Here is a 19,677-nt window from a genome sequence, read left to right as displayed (position 1 = left end):
CCATTTTGTAGCTGCACTTTCTGATAATTATGCACTTACATAGGACCAGAGAGCGTCATTAGACAGCAAGGCTGAATAGGTTGTCAGAATAAATCTTAGTAACAAAGCATATATGTTATTTACAAGTGCTTTCAATAAATATACGTATATTTGATGTGACAAACGTGGGTGCAATGTAATACATTTACACGACTGTCTCGATGCACAATTTTTGCTTTTGTAAATGTGATTGCGTCTTAATCAAACAACTAACAGTAAGATCTTTTAAGTTAATTATTTTGTCTTAAACAATTCCTCTTAATCAAATGCTATTTTATTAAAGAAGAAAGGGATCGTGATAGGTCCTTATTGCTTTGTCGATACTCATAAGAAAACTTCGTTAACAAAACCTCATCAGAAAAAAATTATCCCTTATGGAAAGAAAATCATTCTGCGAAAACTCCCTGTTAAAACAAAACATAAGGGGAGACAGGAATTCCTTTACATCAGTGAGTTTTTCAGCACGAGAGTTGCACTTGAAAACGTTGGTACCTATACGTCATTCATAACACAGACTCAGAAGAACTTTGCAAGGGACGTTGCGTAGCAGAGTTCATGGTGTTTGAATCTAAAACTAGTTTTCTCTTTTGCATTGCTTCCGTAAGAAAATAGACTTTTGCATAGCTTTTAAATGTCTATTTGTGTCTTCGTTTGTCTAATGTTCTGGGCAGTTATGGAGATATTTCTGAGCTGCCTATGTGGAAATTGAAGTCTATAAACATCTGATTCAGAGGAATCGAGTAAAAATTTGCCTTAAAAGCAAATCAACAGTTAAAATTCAACAATAAAGATTATCTTTATACAATTTTGAACTATACATTTACATAAATTACGAACTGTGTAATAATAAATGGATTTTTAACCCAATTCAACAAAGGGCTTACATCTAGTGGTTTTCTTTACATCTAATGTTAGGCACTGTCTCAGAATTGCTCTATTTTCAGCATTAAACGTGAATCAACGGTGATTTCGCATGAGTTACGTTTAAAATTGATGCAGTTATTTGCCCTTTTATTAGTTCTAAAGCTTCATGGTGCAGTAGGGAAGTTCTAGAGCCAGAAATATGTGGAGCATGTTGGAAAAAACGCATGTTCTACTATCACATGGTCCAAAATAAGCAAAACGGGGAACTTGAATGCCCATCAACTCTTATGGTGACGCATTGGCCCTCAATATTTGGTAGAATTATTATAAATGCAAGAGCGAATCAAGGATAAATTACGGAATGGTTCCAGGCGATGCTTTGCTCAGCATTTCTATTGTGCATTGAGTATTGTCCGAGAGGGGAGTATGAGCCACTGCTAATGTAGTCCGATGATGACTGGAGTGAATCCGCTTGTTTGTTGATCTGGTGGGTCGATTGAAGCATTGATGGATACCCTAGGTGATGTAGTGGCCAAGTTTGAGACTGAATGCAGGAATTCGACAAATATGGCGAGTCTGAATTACGGTAGTACGATGAACAGTTGCCTGAAATAAAAAAAGAGCAGAAATGAGCAACCGATGCAAGAAACCACTGCAAGAGCTGGCCAATCAGACTGAGTTACTTCATCTGAGATACCAAATCATATTGTGCGACCTCGTCTGAAATAACGAATCAGACTGCGGGAGCGTATCTGCGATATCCAATCACATGCAAGGCCTCGCTCTAAGTAGCCAATCAGATTTTCAAGATCTAAGTTATCAATAAATTGAGAGAAGCAGTCAGAATAATGAGATGTCTCTACTAGATAAAAAATGTAATAACATATTCTAATTCTTATTAATTCATTTTTAGTGCTATTTCTCCAGATTTAATGTATTTTCCATTTTAAATAATTTTTTATTGAATTTTTGAACTTACAAAAAAGCTATGATGAAGATAAATTATGGAGGATATATCTTTAATTGAGAAAAAACACTGCGGTCTTACCTGACTGTAACATGTCTGAAGTTCTTTGATAAGGTGAAGGATACGGCGAGGCTCTGTGTGAACGCCTTTCGCATGACATGGGGCCTGAGAGAGTACTTTGTGCACTTGGACACATCATTGAAGAATAGACATAGGCATCTACAAAGCAAACAATCATTTACTCGCTTATAGCCAATCATTGCCTTGTAATAATGTCATGTACCTAGCATGGATTCCATATGCTAACATATAATGCAAATCAAATCGCCCATATTTATAAAGGATCACAATGTCTATGAATCAGTCGAATGCTTCACAAATATAAACACTTACAATTTGACGCATATTGACCCATGGCATCACGCTCGACCAGCTCTTTGTGCTCGGATCTAAGAATAGAAATCAATAATTTATCAAAGTTAATTCTTGTACCAACAAATGGGTCTTTACAGATCTAAACGCCACAACGTCAAAGATTCTTCGACGCGTTCCAAGTTACCGCCTAAAACGCAAGCTTCTTTGTGCAACGTTTACGACCAGCAGCCGTGTCAAGGAATTGCCATATTTGGCCTTTGAAAACTTAACCAATGCACGCTATTCGAGGCTAGAGACAACATCGTGATAACTTTCATCATAAGAATAATATTTATGATAGCAATTCCATAATCATTACAGCAGTAATTCTATGCTTACCTTTCTTTTGCATCCAAAAAGGCTTTTGCAAATGGGTTGTGTTGGATTTTCAAAGCAGTAATCTAAGAAAGATCAAAACATTGTCAAAATTTGTAACAAAAAGAAATAGCATAAAGCAAAAGGGAAAAAGAGATGGCTTTTTAAAAGAATTCTTTGTCGTTTAAGCCAGACACAATGATGAAGGAAACACGGAATGCTCTTGTGTCTCTTTCGAAGAAACTAGAGAATAACAAGCCTAATAATGAAAATATAATTTTTTGGTATAAACATGGTTATGAGAGTACTTTAGCTCTGCTTTGAGCAGTGTTCATACACATAGCTAGCTCACAACTAGAGAAGGATTTCATACCTCTTCATTCTGATAAGCCGTTACAGCTATGAATTGTGTTTCTGGGAAGCTGTGGGTACTAACGGTCTGTTCTCCGTCTGGAGCCCCAACACGTATTATGTGAATTCGAGGCTGGTACTTGTGAAGAGAATGAAGCATGACCTGAAAAAAGAACAGTTTCATTAGTCGGATGGAACTTGATTATTCGCAATATATTTAGGACTTCCTAGGGGTTGTTCAAGGCTCGGTTAGAAAATATCATTATAAAAGGAGTTCAGCTCATTAGCAAAGTTTTGATGCTGCATTTTGATCGATGTATGACCTTGATGCCCAAATTCCCCACGAACTTGGTTCTACGCTCAAAACCAATGTTTCTAGAATACTTAAAGTCTTTTAGAATGAGAAAAGAACCGTGTTTGTTAAAGGGGACTTTGACAGCAATGATGCCAAAACGGAGAGCAATCAAACGGCATAAGAATTTCTTTTCTAAGCTGCTATCGATTGCTGCAGTAAACGGTCAAATTCCGGAAATACAAGCAAGTAGACATCCTGTTACCCCTTTTTTAACAAGCATAAAAGTAGCAACGGCCAATATCTGGGATAACATGAAACCGCCATAGTTTTTAAAATAACATGTAAGTAAAATGATGAAGATTTTTAGATGCCAGTGAGTGCTAGGTAATTAGCGTCACGATGCCATATCAGTGGAAAAGAACAACAAGCAAAGGGGGAAATGAGTTTGCTTTGAGGACGGGCGGTGCCGGAAGCATAAGTCCAAACAAAACTGACAATATTGGCATTCATTTCAAGTTGGGTGCAAAACATGTCTCTTCTTTGTCACTGGGCAAACACGTCTCCCTTCAGACCTTAATTTCAAAACTGCACTTATGAACTGAGTCATGTCATAAGCCATGAATAGTTAAGACAATTTTCCAAGAGAGAGACGATAACAATAAGGTACTTTGATGGCCGTAAGAAAAACTTATAACAATAAGGCCGTAAGAATAACTGATAAGCATGATGATATTCAAACGTCCCCACGGCGCCAACTTTTCCACACAGAATATGGATGTCTGTCGCTTTTTTGCCACGATTACTTCAAAGAAGAAACCATCAAGGTTTTCACAATTCCAAAACGGATTTAAATCAAACACATTCATCAAAAGCAACGTGAAGAGGATATAGTGAAATGCTTAAAACCTTAAAAGATAAACCTTTGATTGTTTAATCCAGCCCGGCCCAGGCCCTTTGACGCTCTTATCTTAGGCCCCTAAACAGCATACCACAACCGTACCATTTTGTACAAAAATGTTTTTATTTGAGTTCCTATATGCACTTCTCAAAGTCCGTCACAGCACAGGTCTTTGAATTGCAAACATTGCGACAGCGCGTGGTACTCCATTTGTTTTCATTCTTGACATTTTAGCGGGAGCCAGCTCGTGTCCAACACAAAGCTCGTCTTGGGGCTTACGATCATGTAGGCCAACTTATGTTTTGACGGGTTTTATAATTCAGAAGATCTGCTCGCTGGCTCCGTAATAGCAAATAAGCTAAGCGTATCTTTCAGATATTTTCCGCCGGTACCAACTCAAATCTTTTTCAAGCTTTAGAAGCCTTGGAAATCAGGAAAAGGTTAAACCGAGCTTTTATCGAAAGAATGATGTTTGAAACAAGATGGAAGGCCGCTTGAAACCCGTAATGACTTCATACATGCAATCATTGAACTAGGGAAAAATTGCAAACAGGCACGCGCAGTTGCCGAAAGGGGAACTTTCCTATTAAAATGAGCAGTCTTAAAACAGGCTCATCCAATAAACAAATACGACTTTTCTAGATTTCGATCGTGACGGCGAGATCTGACAGTTGTCTTTTTCTAAGACTTCAATTCAAGTTAAGGACGATGTGATCTCCCTACTAAATGTTTATTTGCCCTCCTCCCTAATTCTCTATCATGTGAATTCGCCGATCAATACGTTCATGTCAAACATCACTAACAATAAACTAACAGTCATAAAATGCATTATATGGTTGCTTTATGATCCTGGGAAAATGCGCTAGTCAAAATGATGCCTATTTTCTTAAAGTTTGTTTTGGCTTGAAGTTTCGACTCAAACCAAATCAGTTAATAGATTTGTCTTGGGTCGGAAAGCCATAAATAAAGAGTACAAAGAGGTTATAATTTAATGAACTGTGTGTAATGAATATTCACTCCTTTAAAAATGAGGATGCGAAATTAGAAATATCGATGCTTGGCCTAAAGCAATTTTGTGCAATCAAGGAAACTGAGAGAAAATTACCGCTGTTCATCTATAAAGCAGAAGAAAGAGAGCGACGGTTCTACATTTCATAGAAGTGGCAACACAATTTCTGAATATTTCTGATTAAATAATTTCTTGGAAAAAGTCTTGTAGTTGTATGGTTGTATGAATCAAGGAATCAAGAATTGTTTCCTGAATACCCTTGCTTGACAACCCGTTCCAAAAAATTGAACCATGCTGTCCATGTGGCCATATGTAAACATTGGCAATAACCACTGCTGCTAGAAATACCACCTTAATTTGATTTTAGAAATACATGCTTGTTATCAAGATCATACCTGGCCTTCTCCGTTCATTTTGTTCGTGAGTTTCACCTTTGTGAATGCAACGGGGTTTTTCATCCAATGAGAGCCGAAGTTCGGTGAGTCCGGGTGAATATAAACCGAGCTGGTTGAAGCCGGCTCCGGTTTTCCACCAGGAACCCATTCACCGTTAACGTACTTCCAGCGATGATCTTCTACGGCAACAAAGTCAAGGAGAAATGAGTACATCGCTTGTGGTTCTAAACCTTTTACAGCCATCTTCAAAACTGGAAACATTCGTCTGCAAATAAAAATACAAAAAATTAGGGCGATTCAAACGAAAAAGTAGACATACTAAATTTCTTAGAACAAAGCTGAAAACAAGTATTGATAAACATTTTTGATTTTTTGAATCATTTTTGGGCTTCTGTTCTGTAAAAGCAACTATTCTCTCTCTCATACTTTATCTATTCTAGACCAATAGAAACTAAAAATGGTGTGTAACAATTATCAGATCAGGGACCACGCTTTGAATTTCAGACTTGACAGGGGAAAAATTTTATTTACAACTGTTTAAAAGTATCTTCTCAAAAGGTGCAATGATTTTGCTTGTCTAAGTAAAGCCCCAACATAATTGCCCTACAAGCGACTATGGCTGCAAAAGTCCTAGAGCCTTCTCCATGGGTCTCTGCGGAGCCTTACCGCCATTGCTATATATTGCTGGCATTCGCCCATTTTTTTGTTAGAGAATACCATACCCCTTTTTAAGTCCAATTATCCTTTAATTGTTCAAGTTTTCCTCCGGAAAAATGGCACGCGTGCGTTGACCACTGAAAGAGCTTTGTTTCGGAAAAAATGGTTTCTCAATAAGAAAAGTTGAGTCGAGTAGTTCATTGATACTAGAAATAGATTTGTTGCCAATTGCTAAATGTCGGTGTAAATGTTGGAAGGTTGAAAGCAAGTCGTCAAAACTGGCGTATGGGAAATTTGAAGGGAAATGGTGATCTCTGTGATAATGTGTCAGAATGCCAGTAGGAACCACTCAATAATATAATATTGGAAAAGGAAACCCAGTTAAGAATTATCCTTAGAGTTAGGTGCGGTTGAAAATCTCTTTATAAGACAAAAGTCTTATGAAGAGACTACAAAATAAAGTTATTTTCAAACACTGCAGTCGAAGTGCCTTACAAAGTCTGACCCAGGGCGAAAACATTTTTAGAGGCACCAGATAATACACGACCCTTGGCTGACTTTGATAATAAAAATCACACCCAGTCTCTGAATTTTCCGAAATATTATCATCAAAAGCCACGCATGTTTCTGATTCTTTTAAGCATGAAACAATCGGATTTTTTAGACAAGAAACGTGGATTTCCGAAGGAATGACACGGTCAAGAACTAGCAACATAAAAAGGCCAAATGCATTCGCTTAACAAAGAGACAATAAATCTTAAAGAAATAAAGTCAACAGTAAGGAATATTTTTAAAAGGTCATATATCAGGAATTTATCTTAGTTTTATTGGTTTTTGAAGTCGGTCAGATATTACAAACAAAATCCGCGATACTTTTTGAATAAAACTGATAGCACATACAAACAAAATAAATTCATGAAGCAGTCAATGGGTTCCTTTATCGAAATAATTGATGAACAAACTGCAACCCGTAAAAACAATTGCAAATTCTAGTAAGCTGCACTTGCGATTTTTAATTCCTTTATTCAATGGAGACAAAACGGGACTAACTAGTGCAGCAAACACAAAATTGAATCTGCTCTGGGTCATCTTTTTGTATTCAGCTATCTTTGACCATTTGGTCAGGTGTACGAGAAATTCCCACTATTTTCATTCATATTACATGTTTTTATTGCACGTGGATAGAGGCGACATTACAAGCTTGAATTAGATACATAAGCGTAGGCGATTCGCGCTGTCAATAGCAAAGGTGTAGCCCGCCCTAATCAGCTGATGAATACAGGGCTACTCCCTGATTTCAGCTGAAACCCACAGACCTTTTTACACACAAAAAATACTCAATCGTGAAACATAATGAAATATCAAAGCCGAAAAACAAAAAGGAGAATCAATATACAAGCAATTTCAAGCAAAATTTCTCATCCCACTAGCACAAAACACCCGAACCACACATCAATGATTTAATCTTCAGGAAATTTTCTAAAGACGAAGTTTTTGCTCAATCTGCTTATTTCGTTGAAATTATCAGTACTGGTAATAAACTCCAATTGATGAAGGATGAACTGAAAAATTTTTATTACTTGTAAATGCAGTATAGATTAGAAATCGTGCCTCCCGATCAGCATATTGAACGTTGTGCAATTTCAGTTTTTTTTGCATGTTGATTTCTCATTACCAAATTCCTTTAAAAACCAATCAACTGTTGCTCAAGCCCTTCGCATTACGATTTTTAAAAACCTAATGTCAAAAATACACCAAATTTACTATCTTAACCTGATTGAATACAATTCTGTGTATGAGAAGTTTTGTATAAGAGCAGGAAGCATTCGCTGCTGAAATAAAATATTCTCTTCAAACCCGTGAGAAAAGGTGATTTTTAACAGGGCATAACAAAATCATACTGTCTTTATTGAGCAACAATGACAATTAGATCTGCAAGTGTTCAGACTTCGAATCTGCCAGGTGTTCACCTTGGCTTTTCAAGATATCAAAATAAGAGAATCGATTTAATTCGTTGGAATCATGCACTTCTAGATTATCTTTTTATAAAAGATTGTAAATGCATACAAAAATATTTATGAGTGAATGTAATTAGTATGGGAACAACCAGCCTCTGATGTTCATCGCAAAGCTCACATTTTTCATTTAAAAATAATATCAGCGGGAAGCATAATTATACCAATGTTCATCGATTTTTGTATTGATTTTATTTCTTAATGGTTTTAGAAAAATTAAAGTATATTTTGGAGTATTATGACTAGTGGAAAATCAAAGAAATTGTTATGTCGCTATGCGCAATCAGTACCAATGGGTAAGACTTGGGATCAACTCACAACTGTTACATCGTTTGCATTTATGGTATCAGGGATGATAGTTAGCTGTTTTGATTTGGAGGCATAGGTGAAGCGGATACTAAACGTTTAGGGGGCTTGATATTGATCCTGCTCGAATATTACTGAGTCAATGAGCAAGAACTGCAAGAATGAAGCTGTGGATGCAACAAAACTGGCCTGATTAGGGGGCTGCAGCCCTCCAAGCCCATATGCCTAGGGAGGGGAGGGGTGAAGTGAACTATAGGGTATTTTAATCTAACTCAAACTCTGGTGTTTGAAAACCTATGACCCTCGTTAAGAGAAAAGTTGGTCAATGCTGGCCACTGAGCAACCCCGAGTATAGGCTACGGTTTCGCTCCTCTTTCAAAACTTGCTTCCCGCACATCAGAAATTGTCATTAATTGTTTCTATGATAAACAGGAAATGATCCAAAAACAACAGCAATTTTGTCGCAATTAATTTGAAAAAACAGCTAGTCCCATGATATACCCCTTTGTGTAATGAGACATAAGCTAATTAATAAGAGACACCCTCTGTTTCATCAACAGTCTCATGAGAGCATGGGGCTTCATTAATTGCACAATTACCATTAAAAAGGGACAGTGGACTTTTAGATTACCCGCCCTAAAGAACATCCCTGATGATGTGTACCATTAAAGCCGAAAAATATTCTAACCGTGAGAATTTCTTGATAAATCCACCTGATTTTTCATTGCTAAAAAATGACCAACGTGAACAATGTCTCCTGACGAAGAAGCGTACTAGAACCTAATGTTTTCCTTTTCGCTTTTCATTATGCTACAAAGTGGACTTAATTTCATGGGTCGCTCAAAATATTGGCACTCCTAAACATGTTTGATGTTACAGTCTGTATTATTTTCTGTCCTGACTGCCGTCTTTGGCAGTTCACCAGAATCTTATATTGAAACCCGGTGTGTTGCATATTGAAAGCCATGGCAATTCGATGGACTTCAAAACTAGAAATGTTCTCATGGCACACTATACGAATATTCAGTTGATTGACAGCAATTCACTTACGGTATACTGTTTAGGGTATACAGATTTCTATCCTGAGTCAAATTCTCTATTATCTTGGCCCAGATTTTATAATAAACTGTACAAGACTCAAAAAAGCACATTGTAAATTAATGGTTTTGTCATCGGGACATCCACTTACAAAGTATACACACACATTTCTTCGTCATTCTTTCTCCACGTCATCAATCCATTTCTGTGAAGTGGACTCGGTAGATCATTCACCTTCTCGTGTGATCTTTATCGTTTAAGCAATAGTGTACTAACAAGATATGATTTTAACAGATACCAGACTACACAGAAGAAGAGATCCTTTAAGGTACATACAAATCTTACGGCATAAACAACAACTTATATTTTCAATACAAACCTTCCGTTTTTCGTCACAATCATTTCATTTGTAAGTTTCTCGAACTTCGACCACAACTCTGAGTCATCAAGCACTACCTCAACACCAGCCCCTTCTGTTGTTCGATTTTCTCCGCCATTTTCTTGAGGCTTCTCCTCCTTCTGGTCCGCCTCTCCAGCCCGCTCTTTCTTTCCTTTAAGATAAAAAAGGTTGACAAATTTTTTCATGAGACATTCATGAAACCTTGATTCTTTGAATACTGAGTAGAGTATATGGTTGGTTATATAAAAAAGATCAAACATCGTTTAAACTAGGTTTGACTTGCATTTTATTACCATCACTGAATAATACATTCAAAAGCTCTGACACACAGTTTATTGCATTCGCCATTAAATCATCATCTTTCTAAATTTTACTTATTCACCAAACTACACTTTTCTTTCCAAACAACACGGCCTCTAAAGACATTTGCATAAAGCATCAAAACCAGACTAGGTTTTAGAGATGGAGTTTCGTTTTCAAATTTTCTTCGTGATGAAGACATATAGAAACAAAGAATTGAACTTTCTTTATAAGAATGAATTGCTAGTAATTTTTGGTTCAGAATCCAAGCAAAAACCAAAGTATTGTAATAAAAAGTGTGCACGGGGCTAATTGAAAGATGACAATGTGCAATGACGATATGATAACTCTCAAATCATTATAATTTTACGAAATATTTTTAGCATCTTAGTGTGTACAAGTTCCTTTTTAAAAATACTCTTTGCAGTTATTCACGCGACTGGTGCGAAATTTTTAAACAGGTCCTACAAAGGATAAGAGATAACGAGCCTAAGTCTAGGTCTACGGTACTGGACAAGAGTAAGATTTTCATTATATCAGCTCCATGAAACTAGAAGATTTTTCCAAGTTAACCTAGTTCCTAAAATGTAGCAATGATTTAGTGTAGCAAAATTAATAGCAAAGGTTTAGTCTTTTGAAGATTTTACCAGGAAACAGTATATCTCTCTCTTGATGTGGCCTGGAGACATTGTTTTAAGATGAAACAAAAAGGGGCTTCGTCAAATCTTCAAGGTTTATAGTATAAAAGGTTTATCTAGATATTAGTTGAAATAGCACAGTGTTTTCTTTTTAAAGGAGGCTCTGACCAAATTAAGACCATGGGAAATTGTTTGATTGGGGCAATAGGAATAGGATCATGATATCACGACAAAAAATTGAAAAACCGAGATCCTTTTAAAAGCTAAAGGTCAGAGCTGAGGATGAAAAGATGGCGCATTTTTTATATTTGACCGTTAAACCACTTTAGCTGTTGAAGAGTTCAACTGGTTTTGAGAGAAAAGGTTATTTTTATTGCTGTTTCGCTAGTATTGTCTGGGAAGAGACAAGCGTTAGATTGTAGAAAAAAATGATCTTGAAAGGAAGAGAGATATGCGACTTGCCTTCATAACAAACAAAACCCTGATTTGGGCAAACATTGTTAGGGTAACAAATACGCGCAAGTTTACCTTAAGATACCAACTATTAGCACACAAATCTAAGGAGATGAAGATAAGCAGGACAGCAAAAGAGCGAAAAAGAACCAACGGCTAAGTGAGCGGCCTCTTCTTACTTTAATATGTGTCTAGCCAATAATCATAAGCTTTTCATAAAAATTTATTATGTTTTAACTTTGATTTCAGTTACGAGCTATGACTAATCATTAGCCGGGGAAAATGTTCAAGAAGAAAAAGATGTTCGGCTATAGTGGGCGGAATAGTGATCAGACCTAAAGTCAGGGTCTGTGAAAAAATACCAGCTTGCATTCTGACGAGGCAAATATAAAATAGATAAGCTCCATTTTTATCTTTCAGGAAAATTGAAAGCTTTTTTAACGACAATAACAAAAAATTGCTTAATAAAGTGCTTCGAGTATTAGGGCCGAAAATGATATAAATAATAGCATATTTAGAAGACAGGTCGTTAAACCAGGCAAATTTCTTTTGTATTATTTTTCTAGGCAGCAAAAACGGCAAGATTAACAAATATCGCCAAAAAATCCTTACCGTCTGATAACAGCTTCTTCATTGAGAATGTATTCTGTGTCATAACAATGAAACTTGTTGAATATATGGGAGTAGAAGATTACCAATATCTTCTCGTCACAACGTTGATGTCTCTTCTAATGAGTTGCCAACTTTAATACTTTTGCTGATGACAAAGAGAGACACCGAATGATGGCCCAGTGACACTCCTTCTCGGTTTTTATATGTAGCCGTGATCTTTCGGTTGAGGGGTGTCGCCGAATCTTGACAAGCGCAGACAGCAATTAAGACCAATTAAATTCTTGTTCCCTCAGGAGCTTCCTGAAAATGAGCAACTCCATTACTGCAACTATTATTGTGCATAATTGATACTAGTTAAAAACGAAGAAATGTGTAAAAAGAAAACTCCATAAAATGAAAATATTTTGCAGTAATATATCTATACCGATGTTTCTAACTGCTAACAAGTACACAGTCAGCCTTCACTCTTCATACAAGTTTGTAAAATAACGCAACACAATTCTACACCTTCCCGTCTATGTCTTTTATGTTCACCGGAAAGAGGCAGAGAGGCGGTGCGTCTTTTAAAAGGAAAGTTTTGTTTCCAGCACCGCTCGTTTTATTGATTTCGTTTGCTGAAAATCTGTCAGCTTGTCCGTCTGTTTGCGTAAGGGAAGTGAAACGCAGTCTATTGTTGCCTATTCATGACATTGTGTTTGGTTGTGTTCAGATCTCGCCGCTAAAATGCACAATCACTGCTGATGAGCGCTGAAGATCGATTCTAAATAGTGACTGAAGTCCCAGTAAATTGCAACTTAGCGATGGCTGGCGCTGAGAATAGCCCATCGAGTGAATGAAATTTGCTATCTAACCATTTGAATTGTGGCGGCCTCCGTCAATCAACTTGATTAATAAACAACACGAGGGAGCAAGGATAATTGATTGATTGATCGATTCTGCTATCAATGCATTGCAATATTGATAACCGAATTAATTTGATATCTACGTTCAGATCTTATAGATTAACCAAGAATGCTACTTAGATGAAATCAGAATTCCTTTATCCTGCATCATAAACAGTTATCTTTTTCTGGGTCAGGTAACTTGCAAGTCAACTTAAGGTCACTTAACCCCGCAAAAACATGCCTCGTTGAAATCAAGCTGCATTCAGTCAGTTAAAATTTTTAACAGCACCCGATCCATTTAAACAAGTAAATTATATTTCATATACTCCGTTTTAATGCTTTAGAACCCTTTGCCATGACTATCAAAAGACAACGTTGATATTGGTAAAGTCTTAAGAGAAATGGGATCACGCCCACTGGCGAAGGAGGGGCAAAAGACGGAAAGGGATTGTGTTGCATTTAGGGGTTGCCTCGGGAGAGCAGTAGAATACGCCCAGTACCCTCTCGATAAGGAAAAAAACTAATGAGCTAGTTGGACGAAGTTTATCGATAAATTAGTTGGCAGCAAAGATTAAGAAGGCTTGTCCAAGGCCGAATCAATTACAAATTGATTCGTATATATTTTCCGCGGGAACAGATCGTTAACAAAAGTTTGGACTACTGTTCAAAATATCATGAATTTGAGCATAGCATACATTAATCTGAATATATTCAGTCCATTGGATATCAACGTCGCAGGGGCTAGGAGGCTCGAGCCCTCCTCGGGAAACATTTTGAGAGGGTTTCTTTGTGCATTTCAGGAAAATCACAATAAAGGTGGTTTATTTTCTCAGTTTATGTAAAGAAAAATCACTAGAGATGCTTTAAGCACTAAAGAGCTTCCACTTACTATCAATGCAGTATGAATTAATTTTACCCAACGATGTTGAAATTGAACTCAAGTCAACTTTTTATTTGCACCACTGAGAACTTATAAACTCCTTCATCAATATCCTCTTTTTGGTGTTAATAATGAGCAATAGAAACACAAATCAGCCAATCTGTGCGCGCTTAGGACGGGCCCCACCCCTTTTCTGTGGAATCGCTGTATGGCCGGCCCCTTTGGCACGAGTCAATATGTTCTTAATTGTTCTACCAAGAAAAAGGATGAACAAACTCACCGGAATGAAAGGGAGACGAGCCCCTATCTGAAGCTTGCTGTTTTCATCATCATTGTCAAGTTCCTATCGAAAAAATGACCATTGTAAAATAAGCCTAAAATGGCATTATGCATTATGTTTGAGGTTTGGTGTTTTTCCCAGGCAAGAATAATTAGGGGCTAGGAGGACCATGCCAGCAATTACGCGCGTGTGGTAATCTAAGTATGGCTGAGAGAATCGACCAGTATGCCACGCGAATCTCTTAAAGGATGATCCATTCTGTTCAAAAGTATTTATTGCAACAACACAAGGCTATACGCTAAGATAGCGTTTGTTCTCAGGATAATAAGAATTTCAGCCGTAAGCCGTGAAAGCTGTAGTGGGATATATACATTGTTTAAAAGGCAATGACTCTTCTACAAGGAAGCATTTACAGACCTCTTCAACAATTTTTACAGAGAAAATAATGTTAAGGCATTCCAATTCGCGAGAGTGTAATTGTAATATGAGATTGTAGAAGTTTGAAATTCTTTAAAGAAAAGATATAACGATATAACGTGGATTTATCACACTAAAAATCATTATTAGCCAGTACTTTTTAATCCTAACACAACTGTTTGTGGCGGTGAAAACTATCGAGATGTAAGACCAGGTGATTATAATTATGATGATGATTATTATAGTTGTGATAATTTCTCCTCAGTAATAGCCACTGCTCTAGTTAAACAATGTGGAAATGTCACCAAACAATAGCCTGTTACGTCATACTCAAAACTGTCAATCAAGGCAATCAGGACAAGTCAAATGAACATTCTGTTTTCGACCGTGCAATAAGTGGCTACCATCTTAATCATGTTTGTTTGATGAGTAATAATTTGCTATCCTCTTTGTCCTGATTAAATTTGCCCACTTAGAAAAAATAAATACAGATCAGTAAGCATACCAAAATAAATGTTTACAAGGAAACTCAATTCAAGGACCTGTCGGAAGCTTAAGTACAAACACAAGTCTATTGTCTATTCAACCAATCAAATTTGGTTTGCATTGGATTAGCAATTTGCTAAAGAATAGCGGCTTTTTCAGAGAAGAAATGAAATATCTTAGGTATATAAACCCTAGCTAATGAAAACACTTTCCCCGCCTGTCCATACAGCTCTCGCCTCTGGCCTATGACCGAAAGTAATATGAACACGTACATTAAGTCCTATGCAACGGAGATGCCTCCAGGAGAAGGTGAAACCATATTGTCTTGGCTGCAATTGTGTAACAAAGCCTTTTATATGTAAATCTAAAGTAAGACTCCCAAATTTGAAAAAGTATTCATTATTTCAAAAAAATTGGAATTCTTACAGAAAATTGGAGGAAAATCTAAAACACAGCGTATCCTAATTATCCTGAAAAGGAAAGCATAGAAAATAGGTTTCTTTTGATTAAGTACCATTGATACATTACCAAGAAATCTTGAAATCCAACAGTTGCTGTTCAAACGCTAAATCAATCATAAACAGATATAAAGAAATAAAAAGAATATATGAAACATAAACGATCAATTTTTGATGGGCGAAATAACATGCCAGTGAGATTACTAGAAAATATTAACTTGTTGAGAAAGGAAACTAAAGTTGTTTATTGCTCACATAGGCTGCATTGCATTAATCATACAAGATACCAATTATACATTTAAAGATCGAATACTAATGGCAAGAATACTCCTAAATATGTTTTGCCTCTAAGCAGACATGTTACTGACTGAAGCTCGAAGCATGATAATTACAAAATATGGGTTGTAATCAGGAATCGTGTTATTCTGCGCAGTTATAAGTAGTTGAAAAACAGAAGTAAACTAGAATATTATTGTACCTGCCAAAAAAGTAATTATGATAATGATTCAAATCTCGATATCTGGAGAGCAGAAGTGTGTACAAGGTAGATATAGAAGAAAATGGAAGATGCAACTGAGAAGAATCGTTACTATATATTTCTAGTGCTTAAAACCCAGGATATGTCAGAAAATCAGAGATACCTGAAAGCCGGCAAGCATCATAGGAAAGTATGCTTTCACAGAAACATGAGAATGCAAAGTCGCAGCATCGTGGGAAGGAGATTATCAGAAACACGTACACTATAGCTATTTTGACACGGAGAGCAACTGACCTTGAAAATGTAGGGATGCAGCAGAGATCAATGCTACAGCTGCAAGGCTCTCAGTTAGCCTCTGACGTAAGCAGTTTATCTCGAGCTTTAAACAGATGAATAAGTTACTACTCAGTACTAGCCTACTTCGAAGAGAATTTGTGTTTAGCAATCGTTAGAATAACAAAAAAGATTCAAGAAAAAGTTTCAGAAAAGCATATCTCAGAAGAAAATAGTAAGAGGATGCCTATACAACGGCGCTGCATCCGTAGATATAAACTCTACTGAATCACCGATAGAAAGTGTTGTGTTTCGTTCCATGTTATCATATTCAGGATTTTTGGCGATATATATAGAATTTTTATATACATGTATAAACAGCTGCTGCATATGATATAGACGACAGCATATATCTTTCAAATTTCCCTCTGTTCCATCAAATACATAACAGATAGATATATAAAAAATATCTACATTCATTATTAAGATGCTATCTGAGTAGATTTGCAGAAGAGGTTCCTGGAATACATGTAGGAAGCCAATCATTTTTAATCTCTTTAGCGAATGAGCCGAGTACTGTGACTAAATTCTATTTACAATTTGTGTAATGCAGTTATTCTAAACTAGCCCTGCTGCTTCCTTGGTCAATATTTTAAGGAAAAGATTTTGAAAAATCTTTTAATTTACAATATTCACATTGGCAAACGTCAAAAAACCATAACGAAAGTAGTGAAATTATAAAAGGTGGAACAGTAACATATATGCATACTTTTGTGACTTTTCGGTTCATCTTAGGGTATTGATCACAATCGTTCATAAAAGCAGATATTCCTGGTACGTTTAATGTCTTTGTTTAAAATGTTTACTTCGAAAGGCTTATAAGACTTTCTTGGTTGTATCTTTTTGTCACAAATCATGTGACAGGAAATCAACCTCCAAGTTTTATAAAAGATGCTTGTAATGCGAGAAAAAGTGTATATAGTTAAAAACGTGAATAACACACAACAAAAGCTGACGTTTCAAGCAGGCACAGATGGTTTGGCCGGCTTATTTTCGCCGTGCATTTCAAGAATCAGATTAAAAAACAGTTCATATATATAGACTAACATTGAAGCAATATTATAAACTTATCAGAATACACTAATCCTATAATTGTCTGATAAGTAAATTGTGATTAATAACGAGGGATGGCAGATGAAACTTTACAAAATTGATTTTGATATCACTTCAAATGAGCATTGGGTAATTAATCAAGAGCGTCAGCAAATGTAGCCTGTTGCCATAGCCTCGTTTCCTAGTCGTAAAAATGATCGAACTATCAAGATAACACTGGACATTGTAAATTCCATTTTATACTTGATGAAATTTTTAGCACTGGTCCTGTCAAATGGGAACAAGTTCCACAGAAGGAGTTTTGCACCAAACAACACTGTCCACTTAGAAGAATAACTTTCAGAGGCATTAAATGAATAAATCGTGGTTGTAATCCTTTTTATATTCAAATTTCATTTCTTTTTTCTGTTGATTCTTCTGCAGCCTAAACGATAGGTATTCAAAATCTATTTTTCAGTCTGGGAATCTGGTCTGTACTATGCCTGTACTCGGAATTATTATTTCAAAGCTTCTTGATAAGGTACAAAATAATAGAGCTTTCGATGTTTCGCACGTACCGCTTGAGCAGTCTGGCTCGTTTGGGTGGCTAATTTTTTAAAATTTATAGTCTAACAGCAAAGAGAAAACAGCAACGCCAAGGTATGGCCGATCTACCCCTACCTAGTGCTTTTTGGTCCGTTTTTAGACGAAATATGTAGACCATGCTTCGACAAAAGTGGGGGGGGGGGTAATTACCCCCCATACCACCCCATGGCGCCGCCACTGGGCATGGCTTTGTTTAAGAAGGATTTAAAAATACGGTAGGTAAGTATCACACGTTCTTTTGCGAACGTTCTTCTACGGTGAAAAGAACCAAAAAATGCTGCAGATATAACTTCAAAGAAGATGGTGACAGAATGCAAAATATAAGTTAAACTCGCACGTGACGAGCAAATAAATTCAAAAATTTTACAGTCCATATTAAGAGTAATTTGAAAATTTTATGGCAGGGCTCCACAATACGTGTAAATGGTTTGTGCTTGATAAATGATATAGAATGTTAGTAAAGCAGCTTACAGCAGAAAGGGAAATGTGCTGATTCGCACAGTAACAACACATAGAACAATGACTAAAACTTAATATCGATGAAAACTGGAAGCCTAAATTCAAGGGTGTTTCATAGACATTTTTACCAGCAATACTGATTTTGCTTGAAAGTTTGTATGCAATACAGAATATCCGAATCAAAGAGGCCAGATACCTTGGATTGTCTATGCTGTTTGTCATATAATCGCAAAATCGCTTTACTCCACGTTAGTCTAGATAAAAGTTAGTCTAGCTTTACTCCACAACCAGTCCATGAGCATAACATGATATGACTAGCCTGGATCATTTAGAGGGAAGAGTAAAGTAATTTGGCATGCTAAGGGGAATGATAACGAAAACATGACAGAGCCTTAACAGTAAAGTTATAAATAAGGGTTAAAACTCGCGTCATTATATCTACCAGACGCAATTTTTCACCTTTAGCTTTCGACCTGTTTTCGAACGTAGGTGAGTATGCAGTTCTCAATTACAGCATCCCTTATAGCGATGCCTGCTCATCAAACATTCAAGGCTGGCTTTCACTATTATTGGTCATTGTATTGTGGCGTACAGTCGGAACCGCCCTATTCGGGCCTTGATTTGCGTCAAGTACAAAGGTAGGGTTTGTTTGTCGGGCTTAAACTATCTTATATGGAAAACGAATTGCCGATTCCAATCTCGCACTATAAATGCTAAAAGCGCAATTCCTTTATAGAAAATTGAAAAAACAACTTCAATTAAGAATACTGGCTTGAAACACGATTCGCCATGTAAAATATCCCAACTGTGTCAACAGCTATAAGTGAGAGAGAAAATAAAATTTCATTCATGATAAAACGATGATAAACTTCCAAGCATGATGTTGAGAAGAAAGGCTGTAATTTATGCTGTTTTCTACGCACCAAACAAAAGCTGGTATAGGAGAGATATGCAGTTCTAGAAAGAAATATGAAGGTCGAACGTCATCACGAGTTCTTTGTTTTTATAAAGTGCAAAGGTCAAAGGTTTTTTCTTTGGTATAGAGAGTTGTTTCTATGAAACTTCTAAAGGCAAGAAAAACTTTATACCAAAACAAATAGACCATACCAGCAAAAAGGTATTTACGCACGATGTTCTATCTGCAAAAGCGTTAGTTAACCCTACTGGTTCTCTAAATGTCAAAAAATTCTACTGTGTCGTAATAAACAGTTTATTATGAGGAAGCAGCTTTCTTTTCAACAAGCTTTAAACCACGGTCAGCTTGAGAATTGAAATATTTCCTAATCTGAAACAAAAATTTTTCCCGTCACAAGTATCTCTTTTAGGCTTTGATATTTGGAACAACTTGTTTTTCCGTGCAAGCCCAAATTATCAGACATTGACCTTGATGCCGGGACC

The 19,677-nt window shown here is 36.5% G+C and overlaps 1 protein-coding gene across 1 annotated transcript; it reads right to left on the bottom strand.

Annotated features, from left to right (window-relative positions):
* Positions 1–76: 76 nt before the first annotated feature.
* On the bottom strand, positions 77–12,793 carry LOC135685180 (T-box transcription factor T). The gene is made up of 9 exons (XM_065201014.2): positions 12,391–12,793; positions 11,967–12,266; positions 9,943–10,114; positions 5,548–5,812; positions 2,973–3,113; positions 2,624–2,685; positions 2,264–2,319; positions 1,952–2,089; positions 77–1,509 (listed from the first exon to the last, which is right to left on the bottom strand). Exons 2-9 carry the CDS (start codon positions 12,007–12,009, stop codon positions 1,247–1,249), a joined length of 1,140 nt encoding a protein of 379 aa, XP_065057086.1. The 5' UTR covers positions 12,010–12,266; positions 12,391–12,793; the 3' UTR covers positions 77–1,246.
* Positions 12,794–19,677: the final 6,884 nt, after the last annotated feature.

Source organism: Rhopilema esculentum, chromosome 15 (genome assembly GCF_057945365.1).
Source record: "Rhopilema esculentum isolate cy_ngs chromosome 15, ASM5794536v1, whole genome shotgun sequence".
Taxonomy (NCBI): domain Eukaryota; kingdom Metazoa; phylum Cnidaria; class Scyphozoa; order Rhizostomeae; family Rhizostomatidae; genus Rhopilema; species Rhopilema esculentum.
This window is presented reverse-complemented; position numbering and strand designations above follow the sequence as displayed.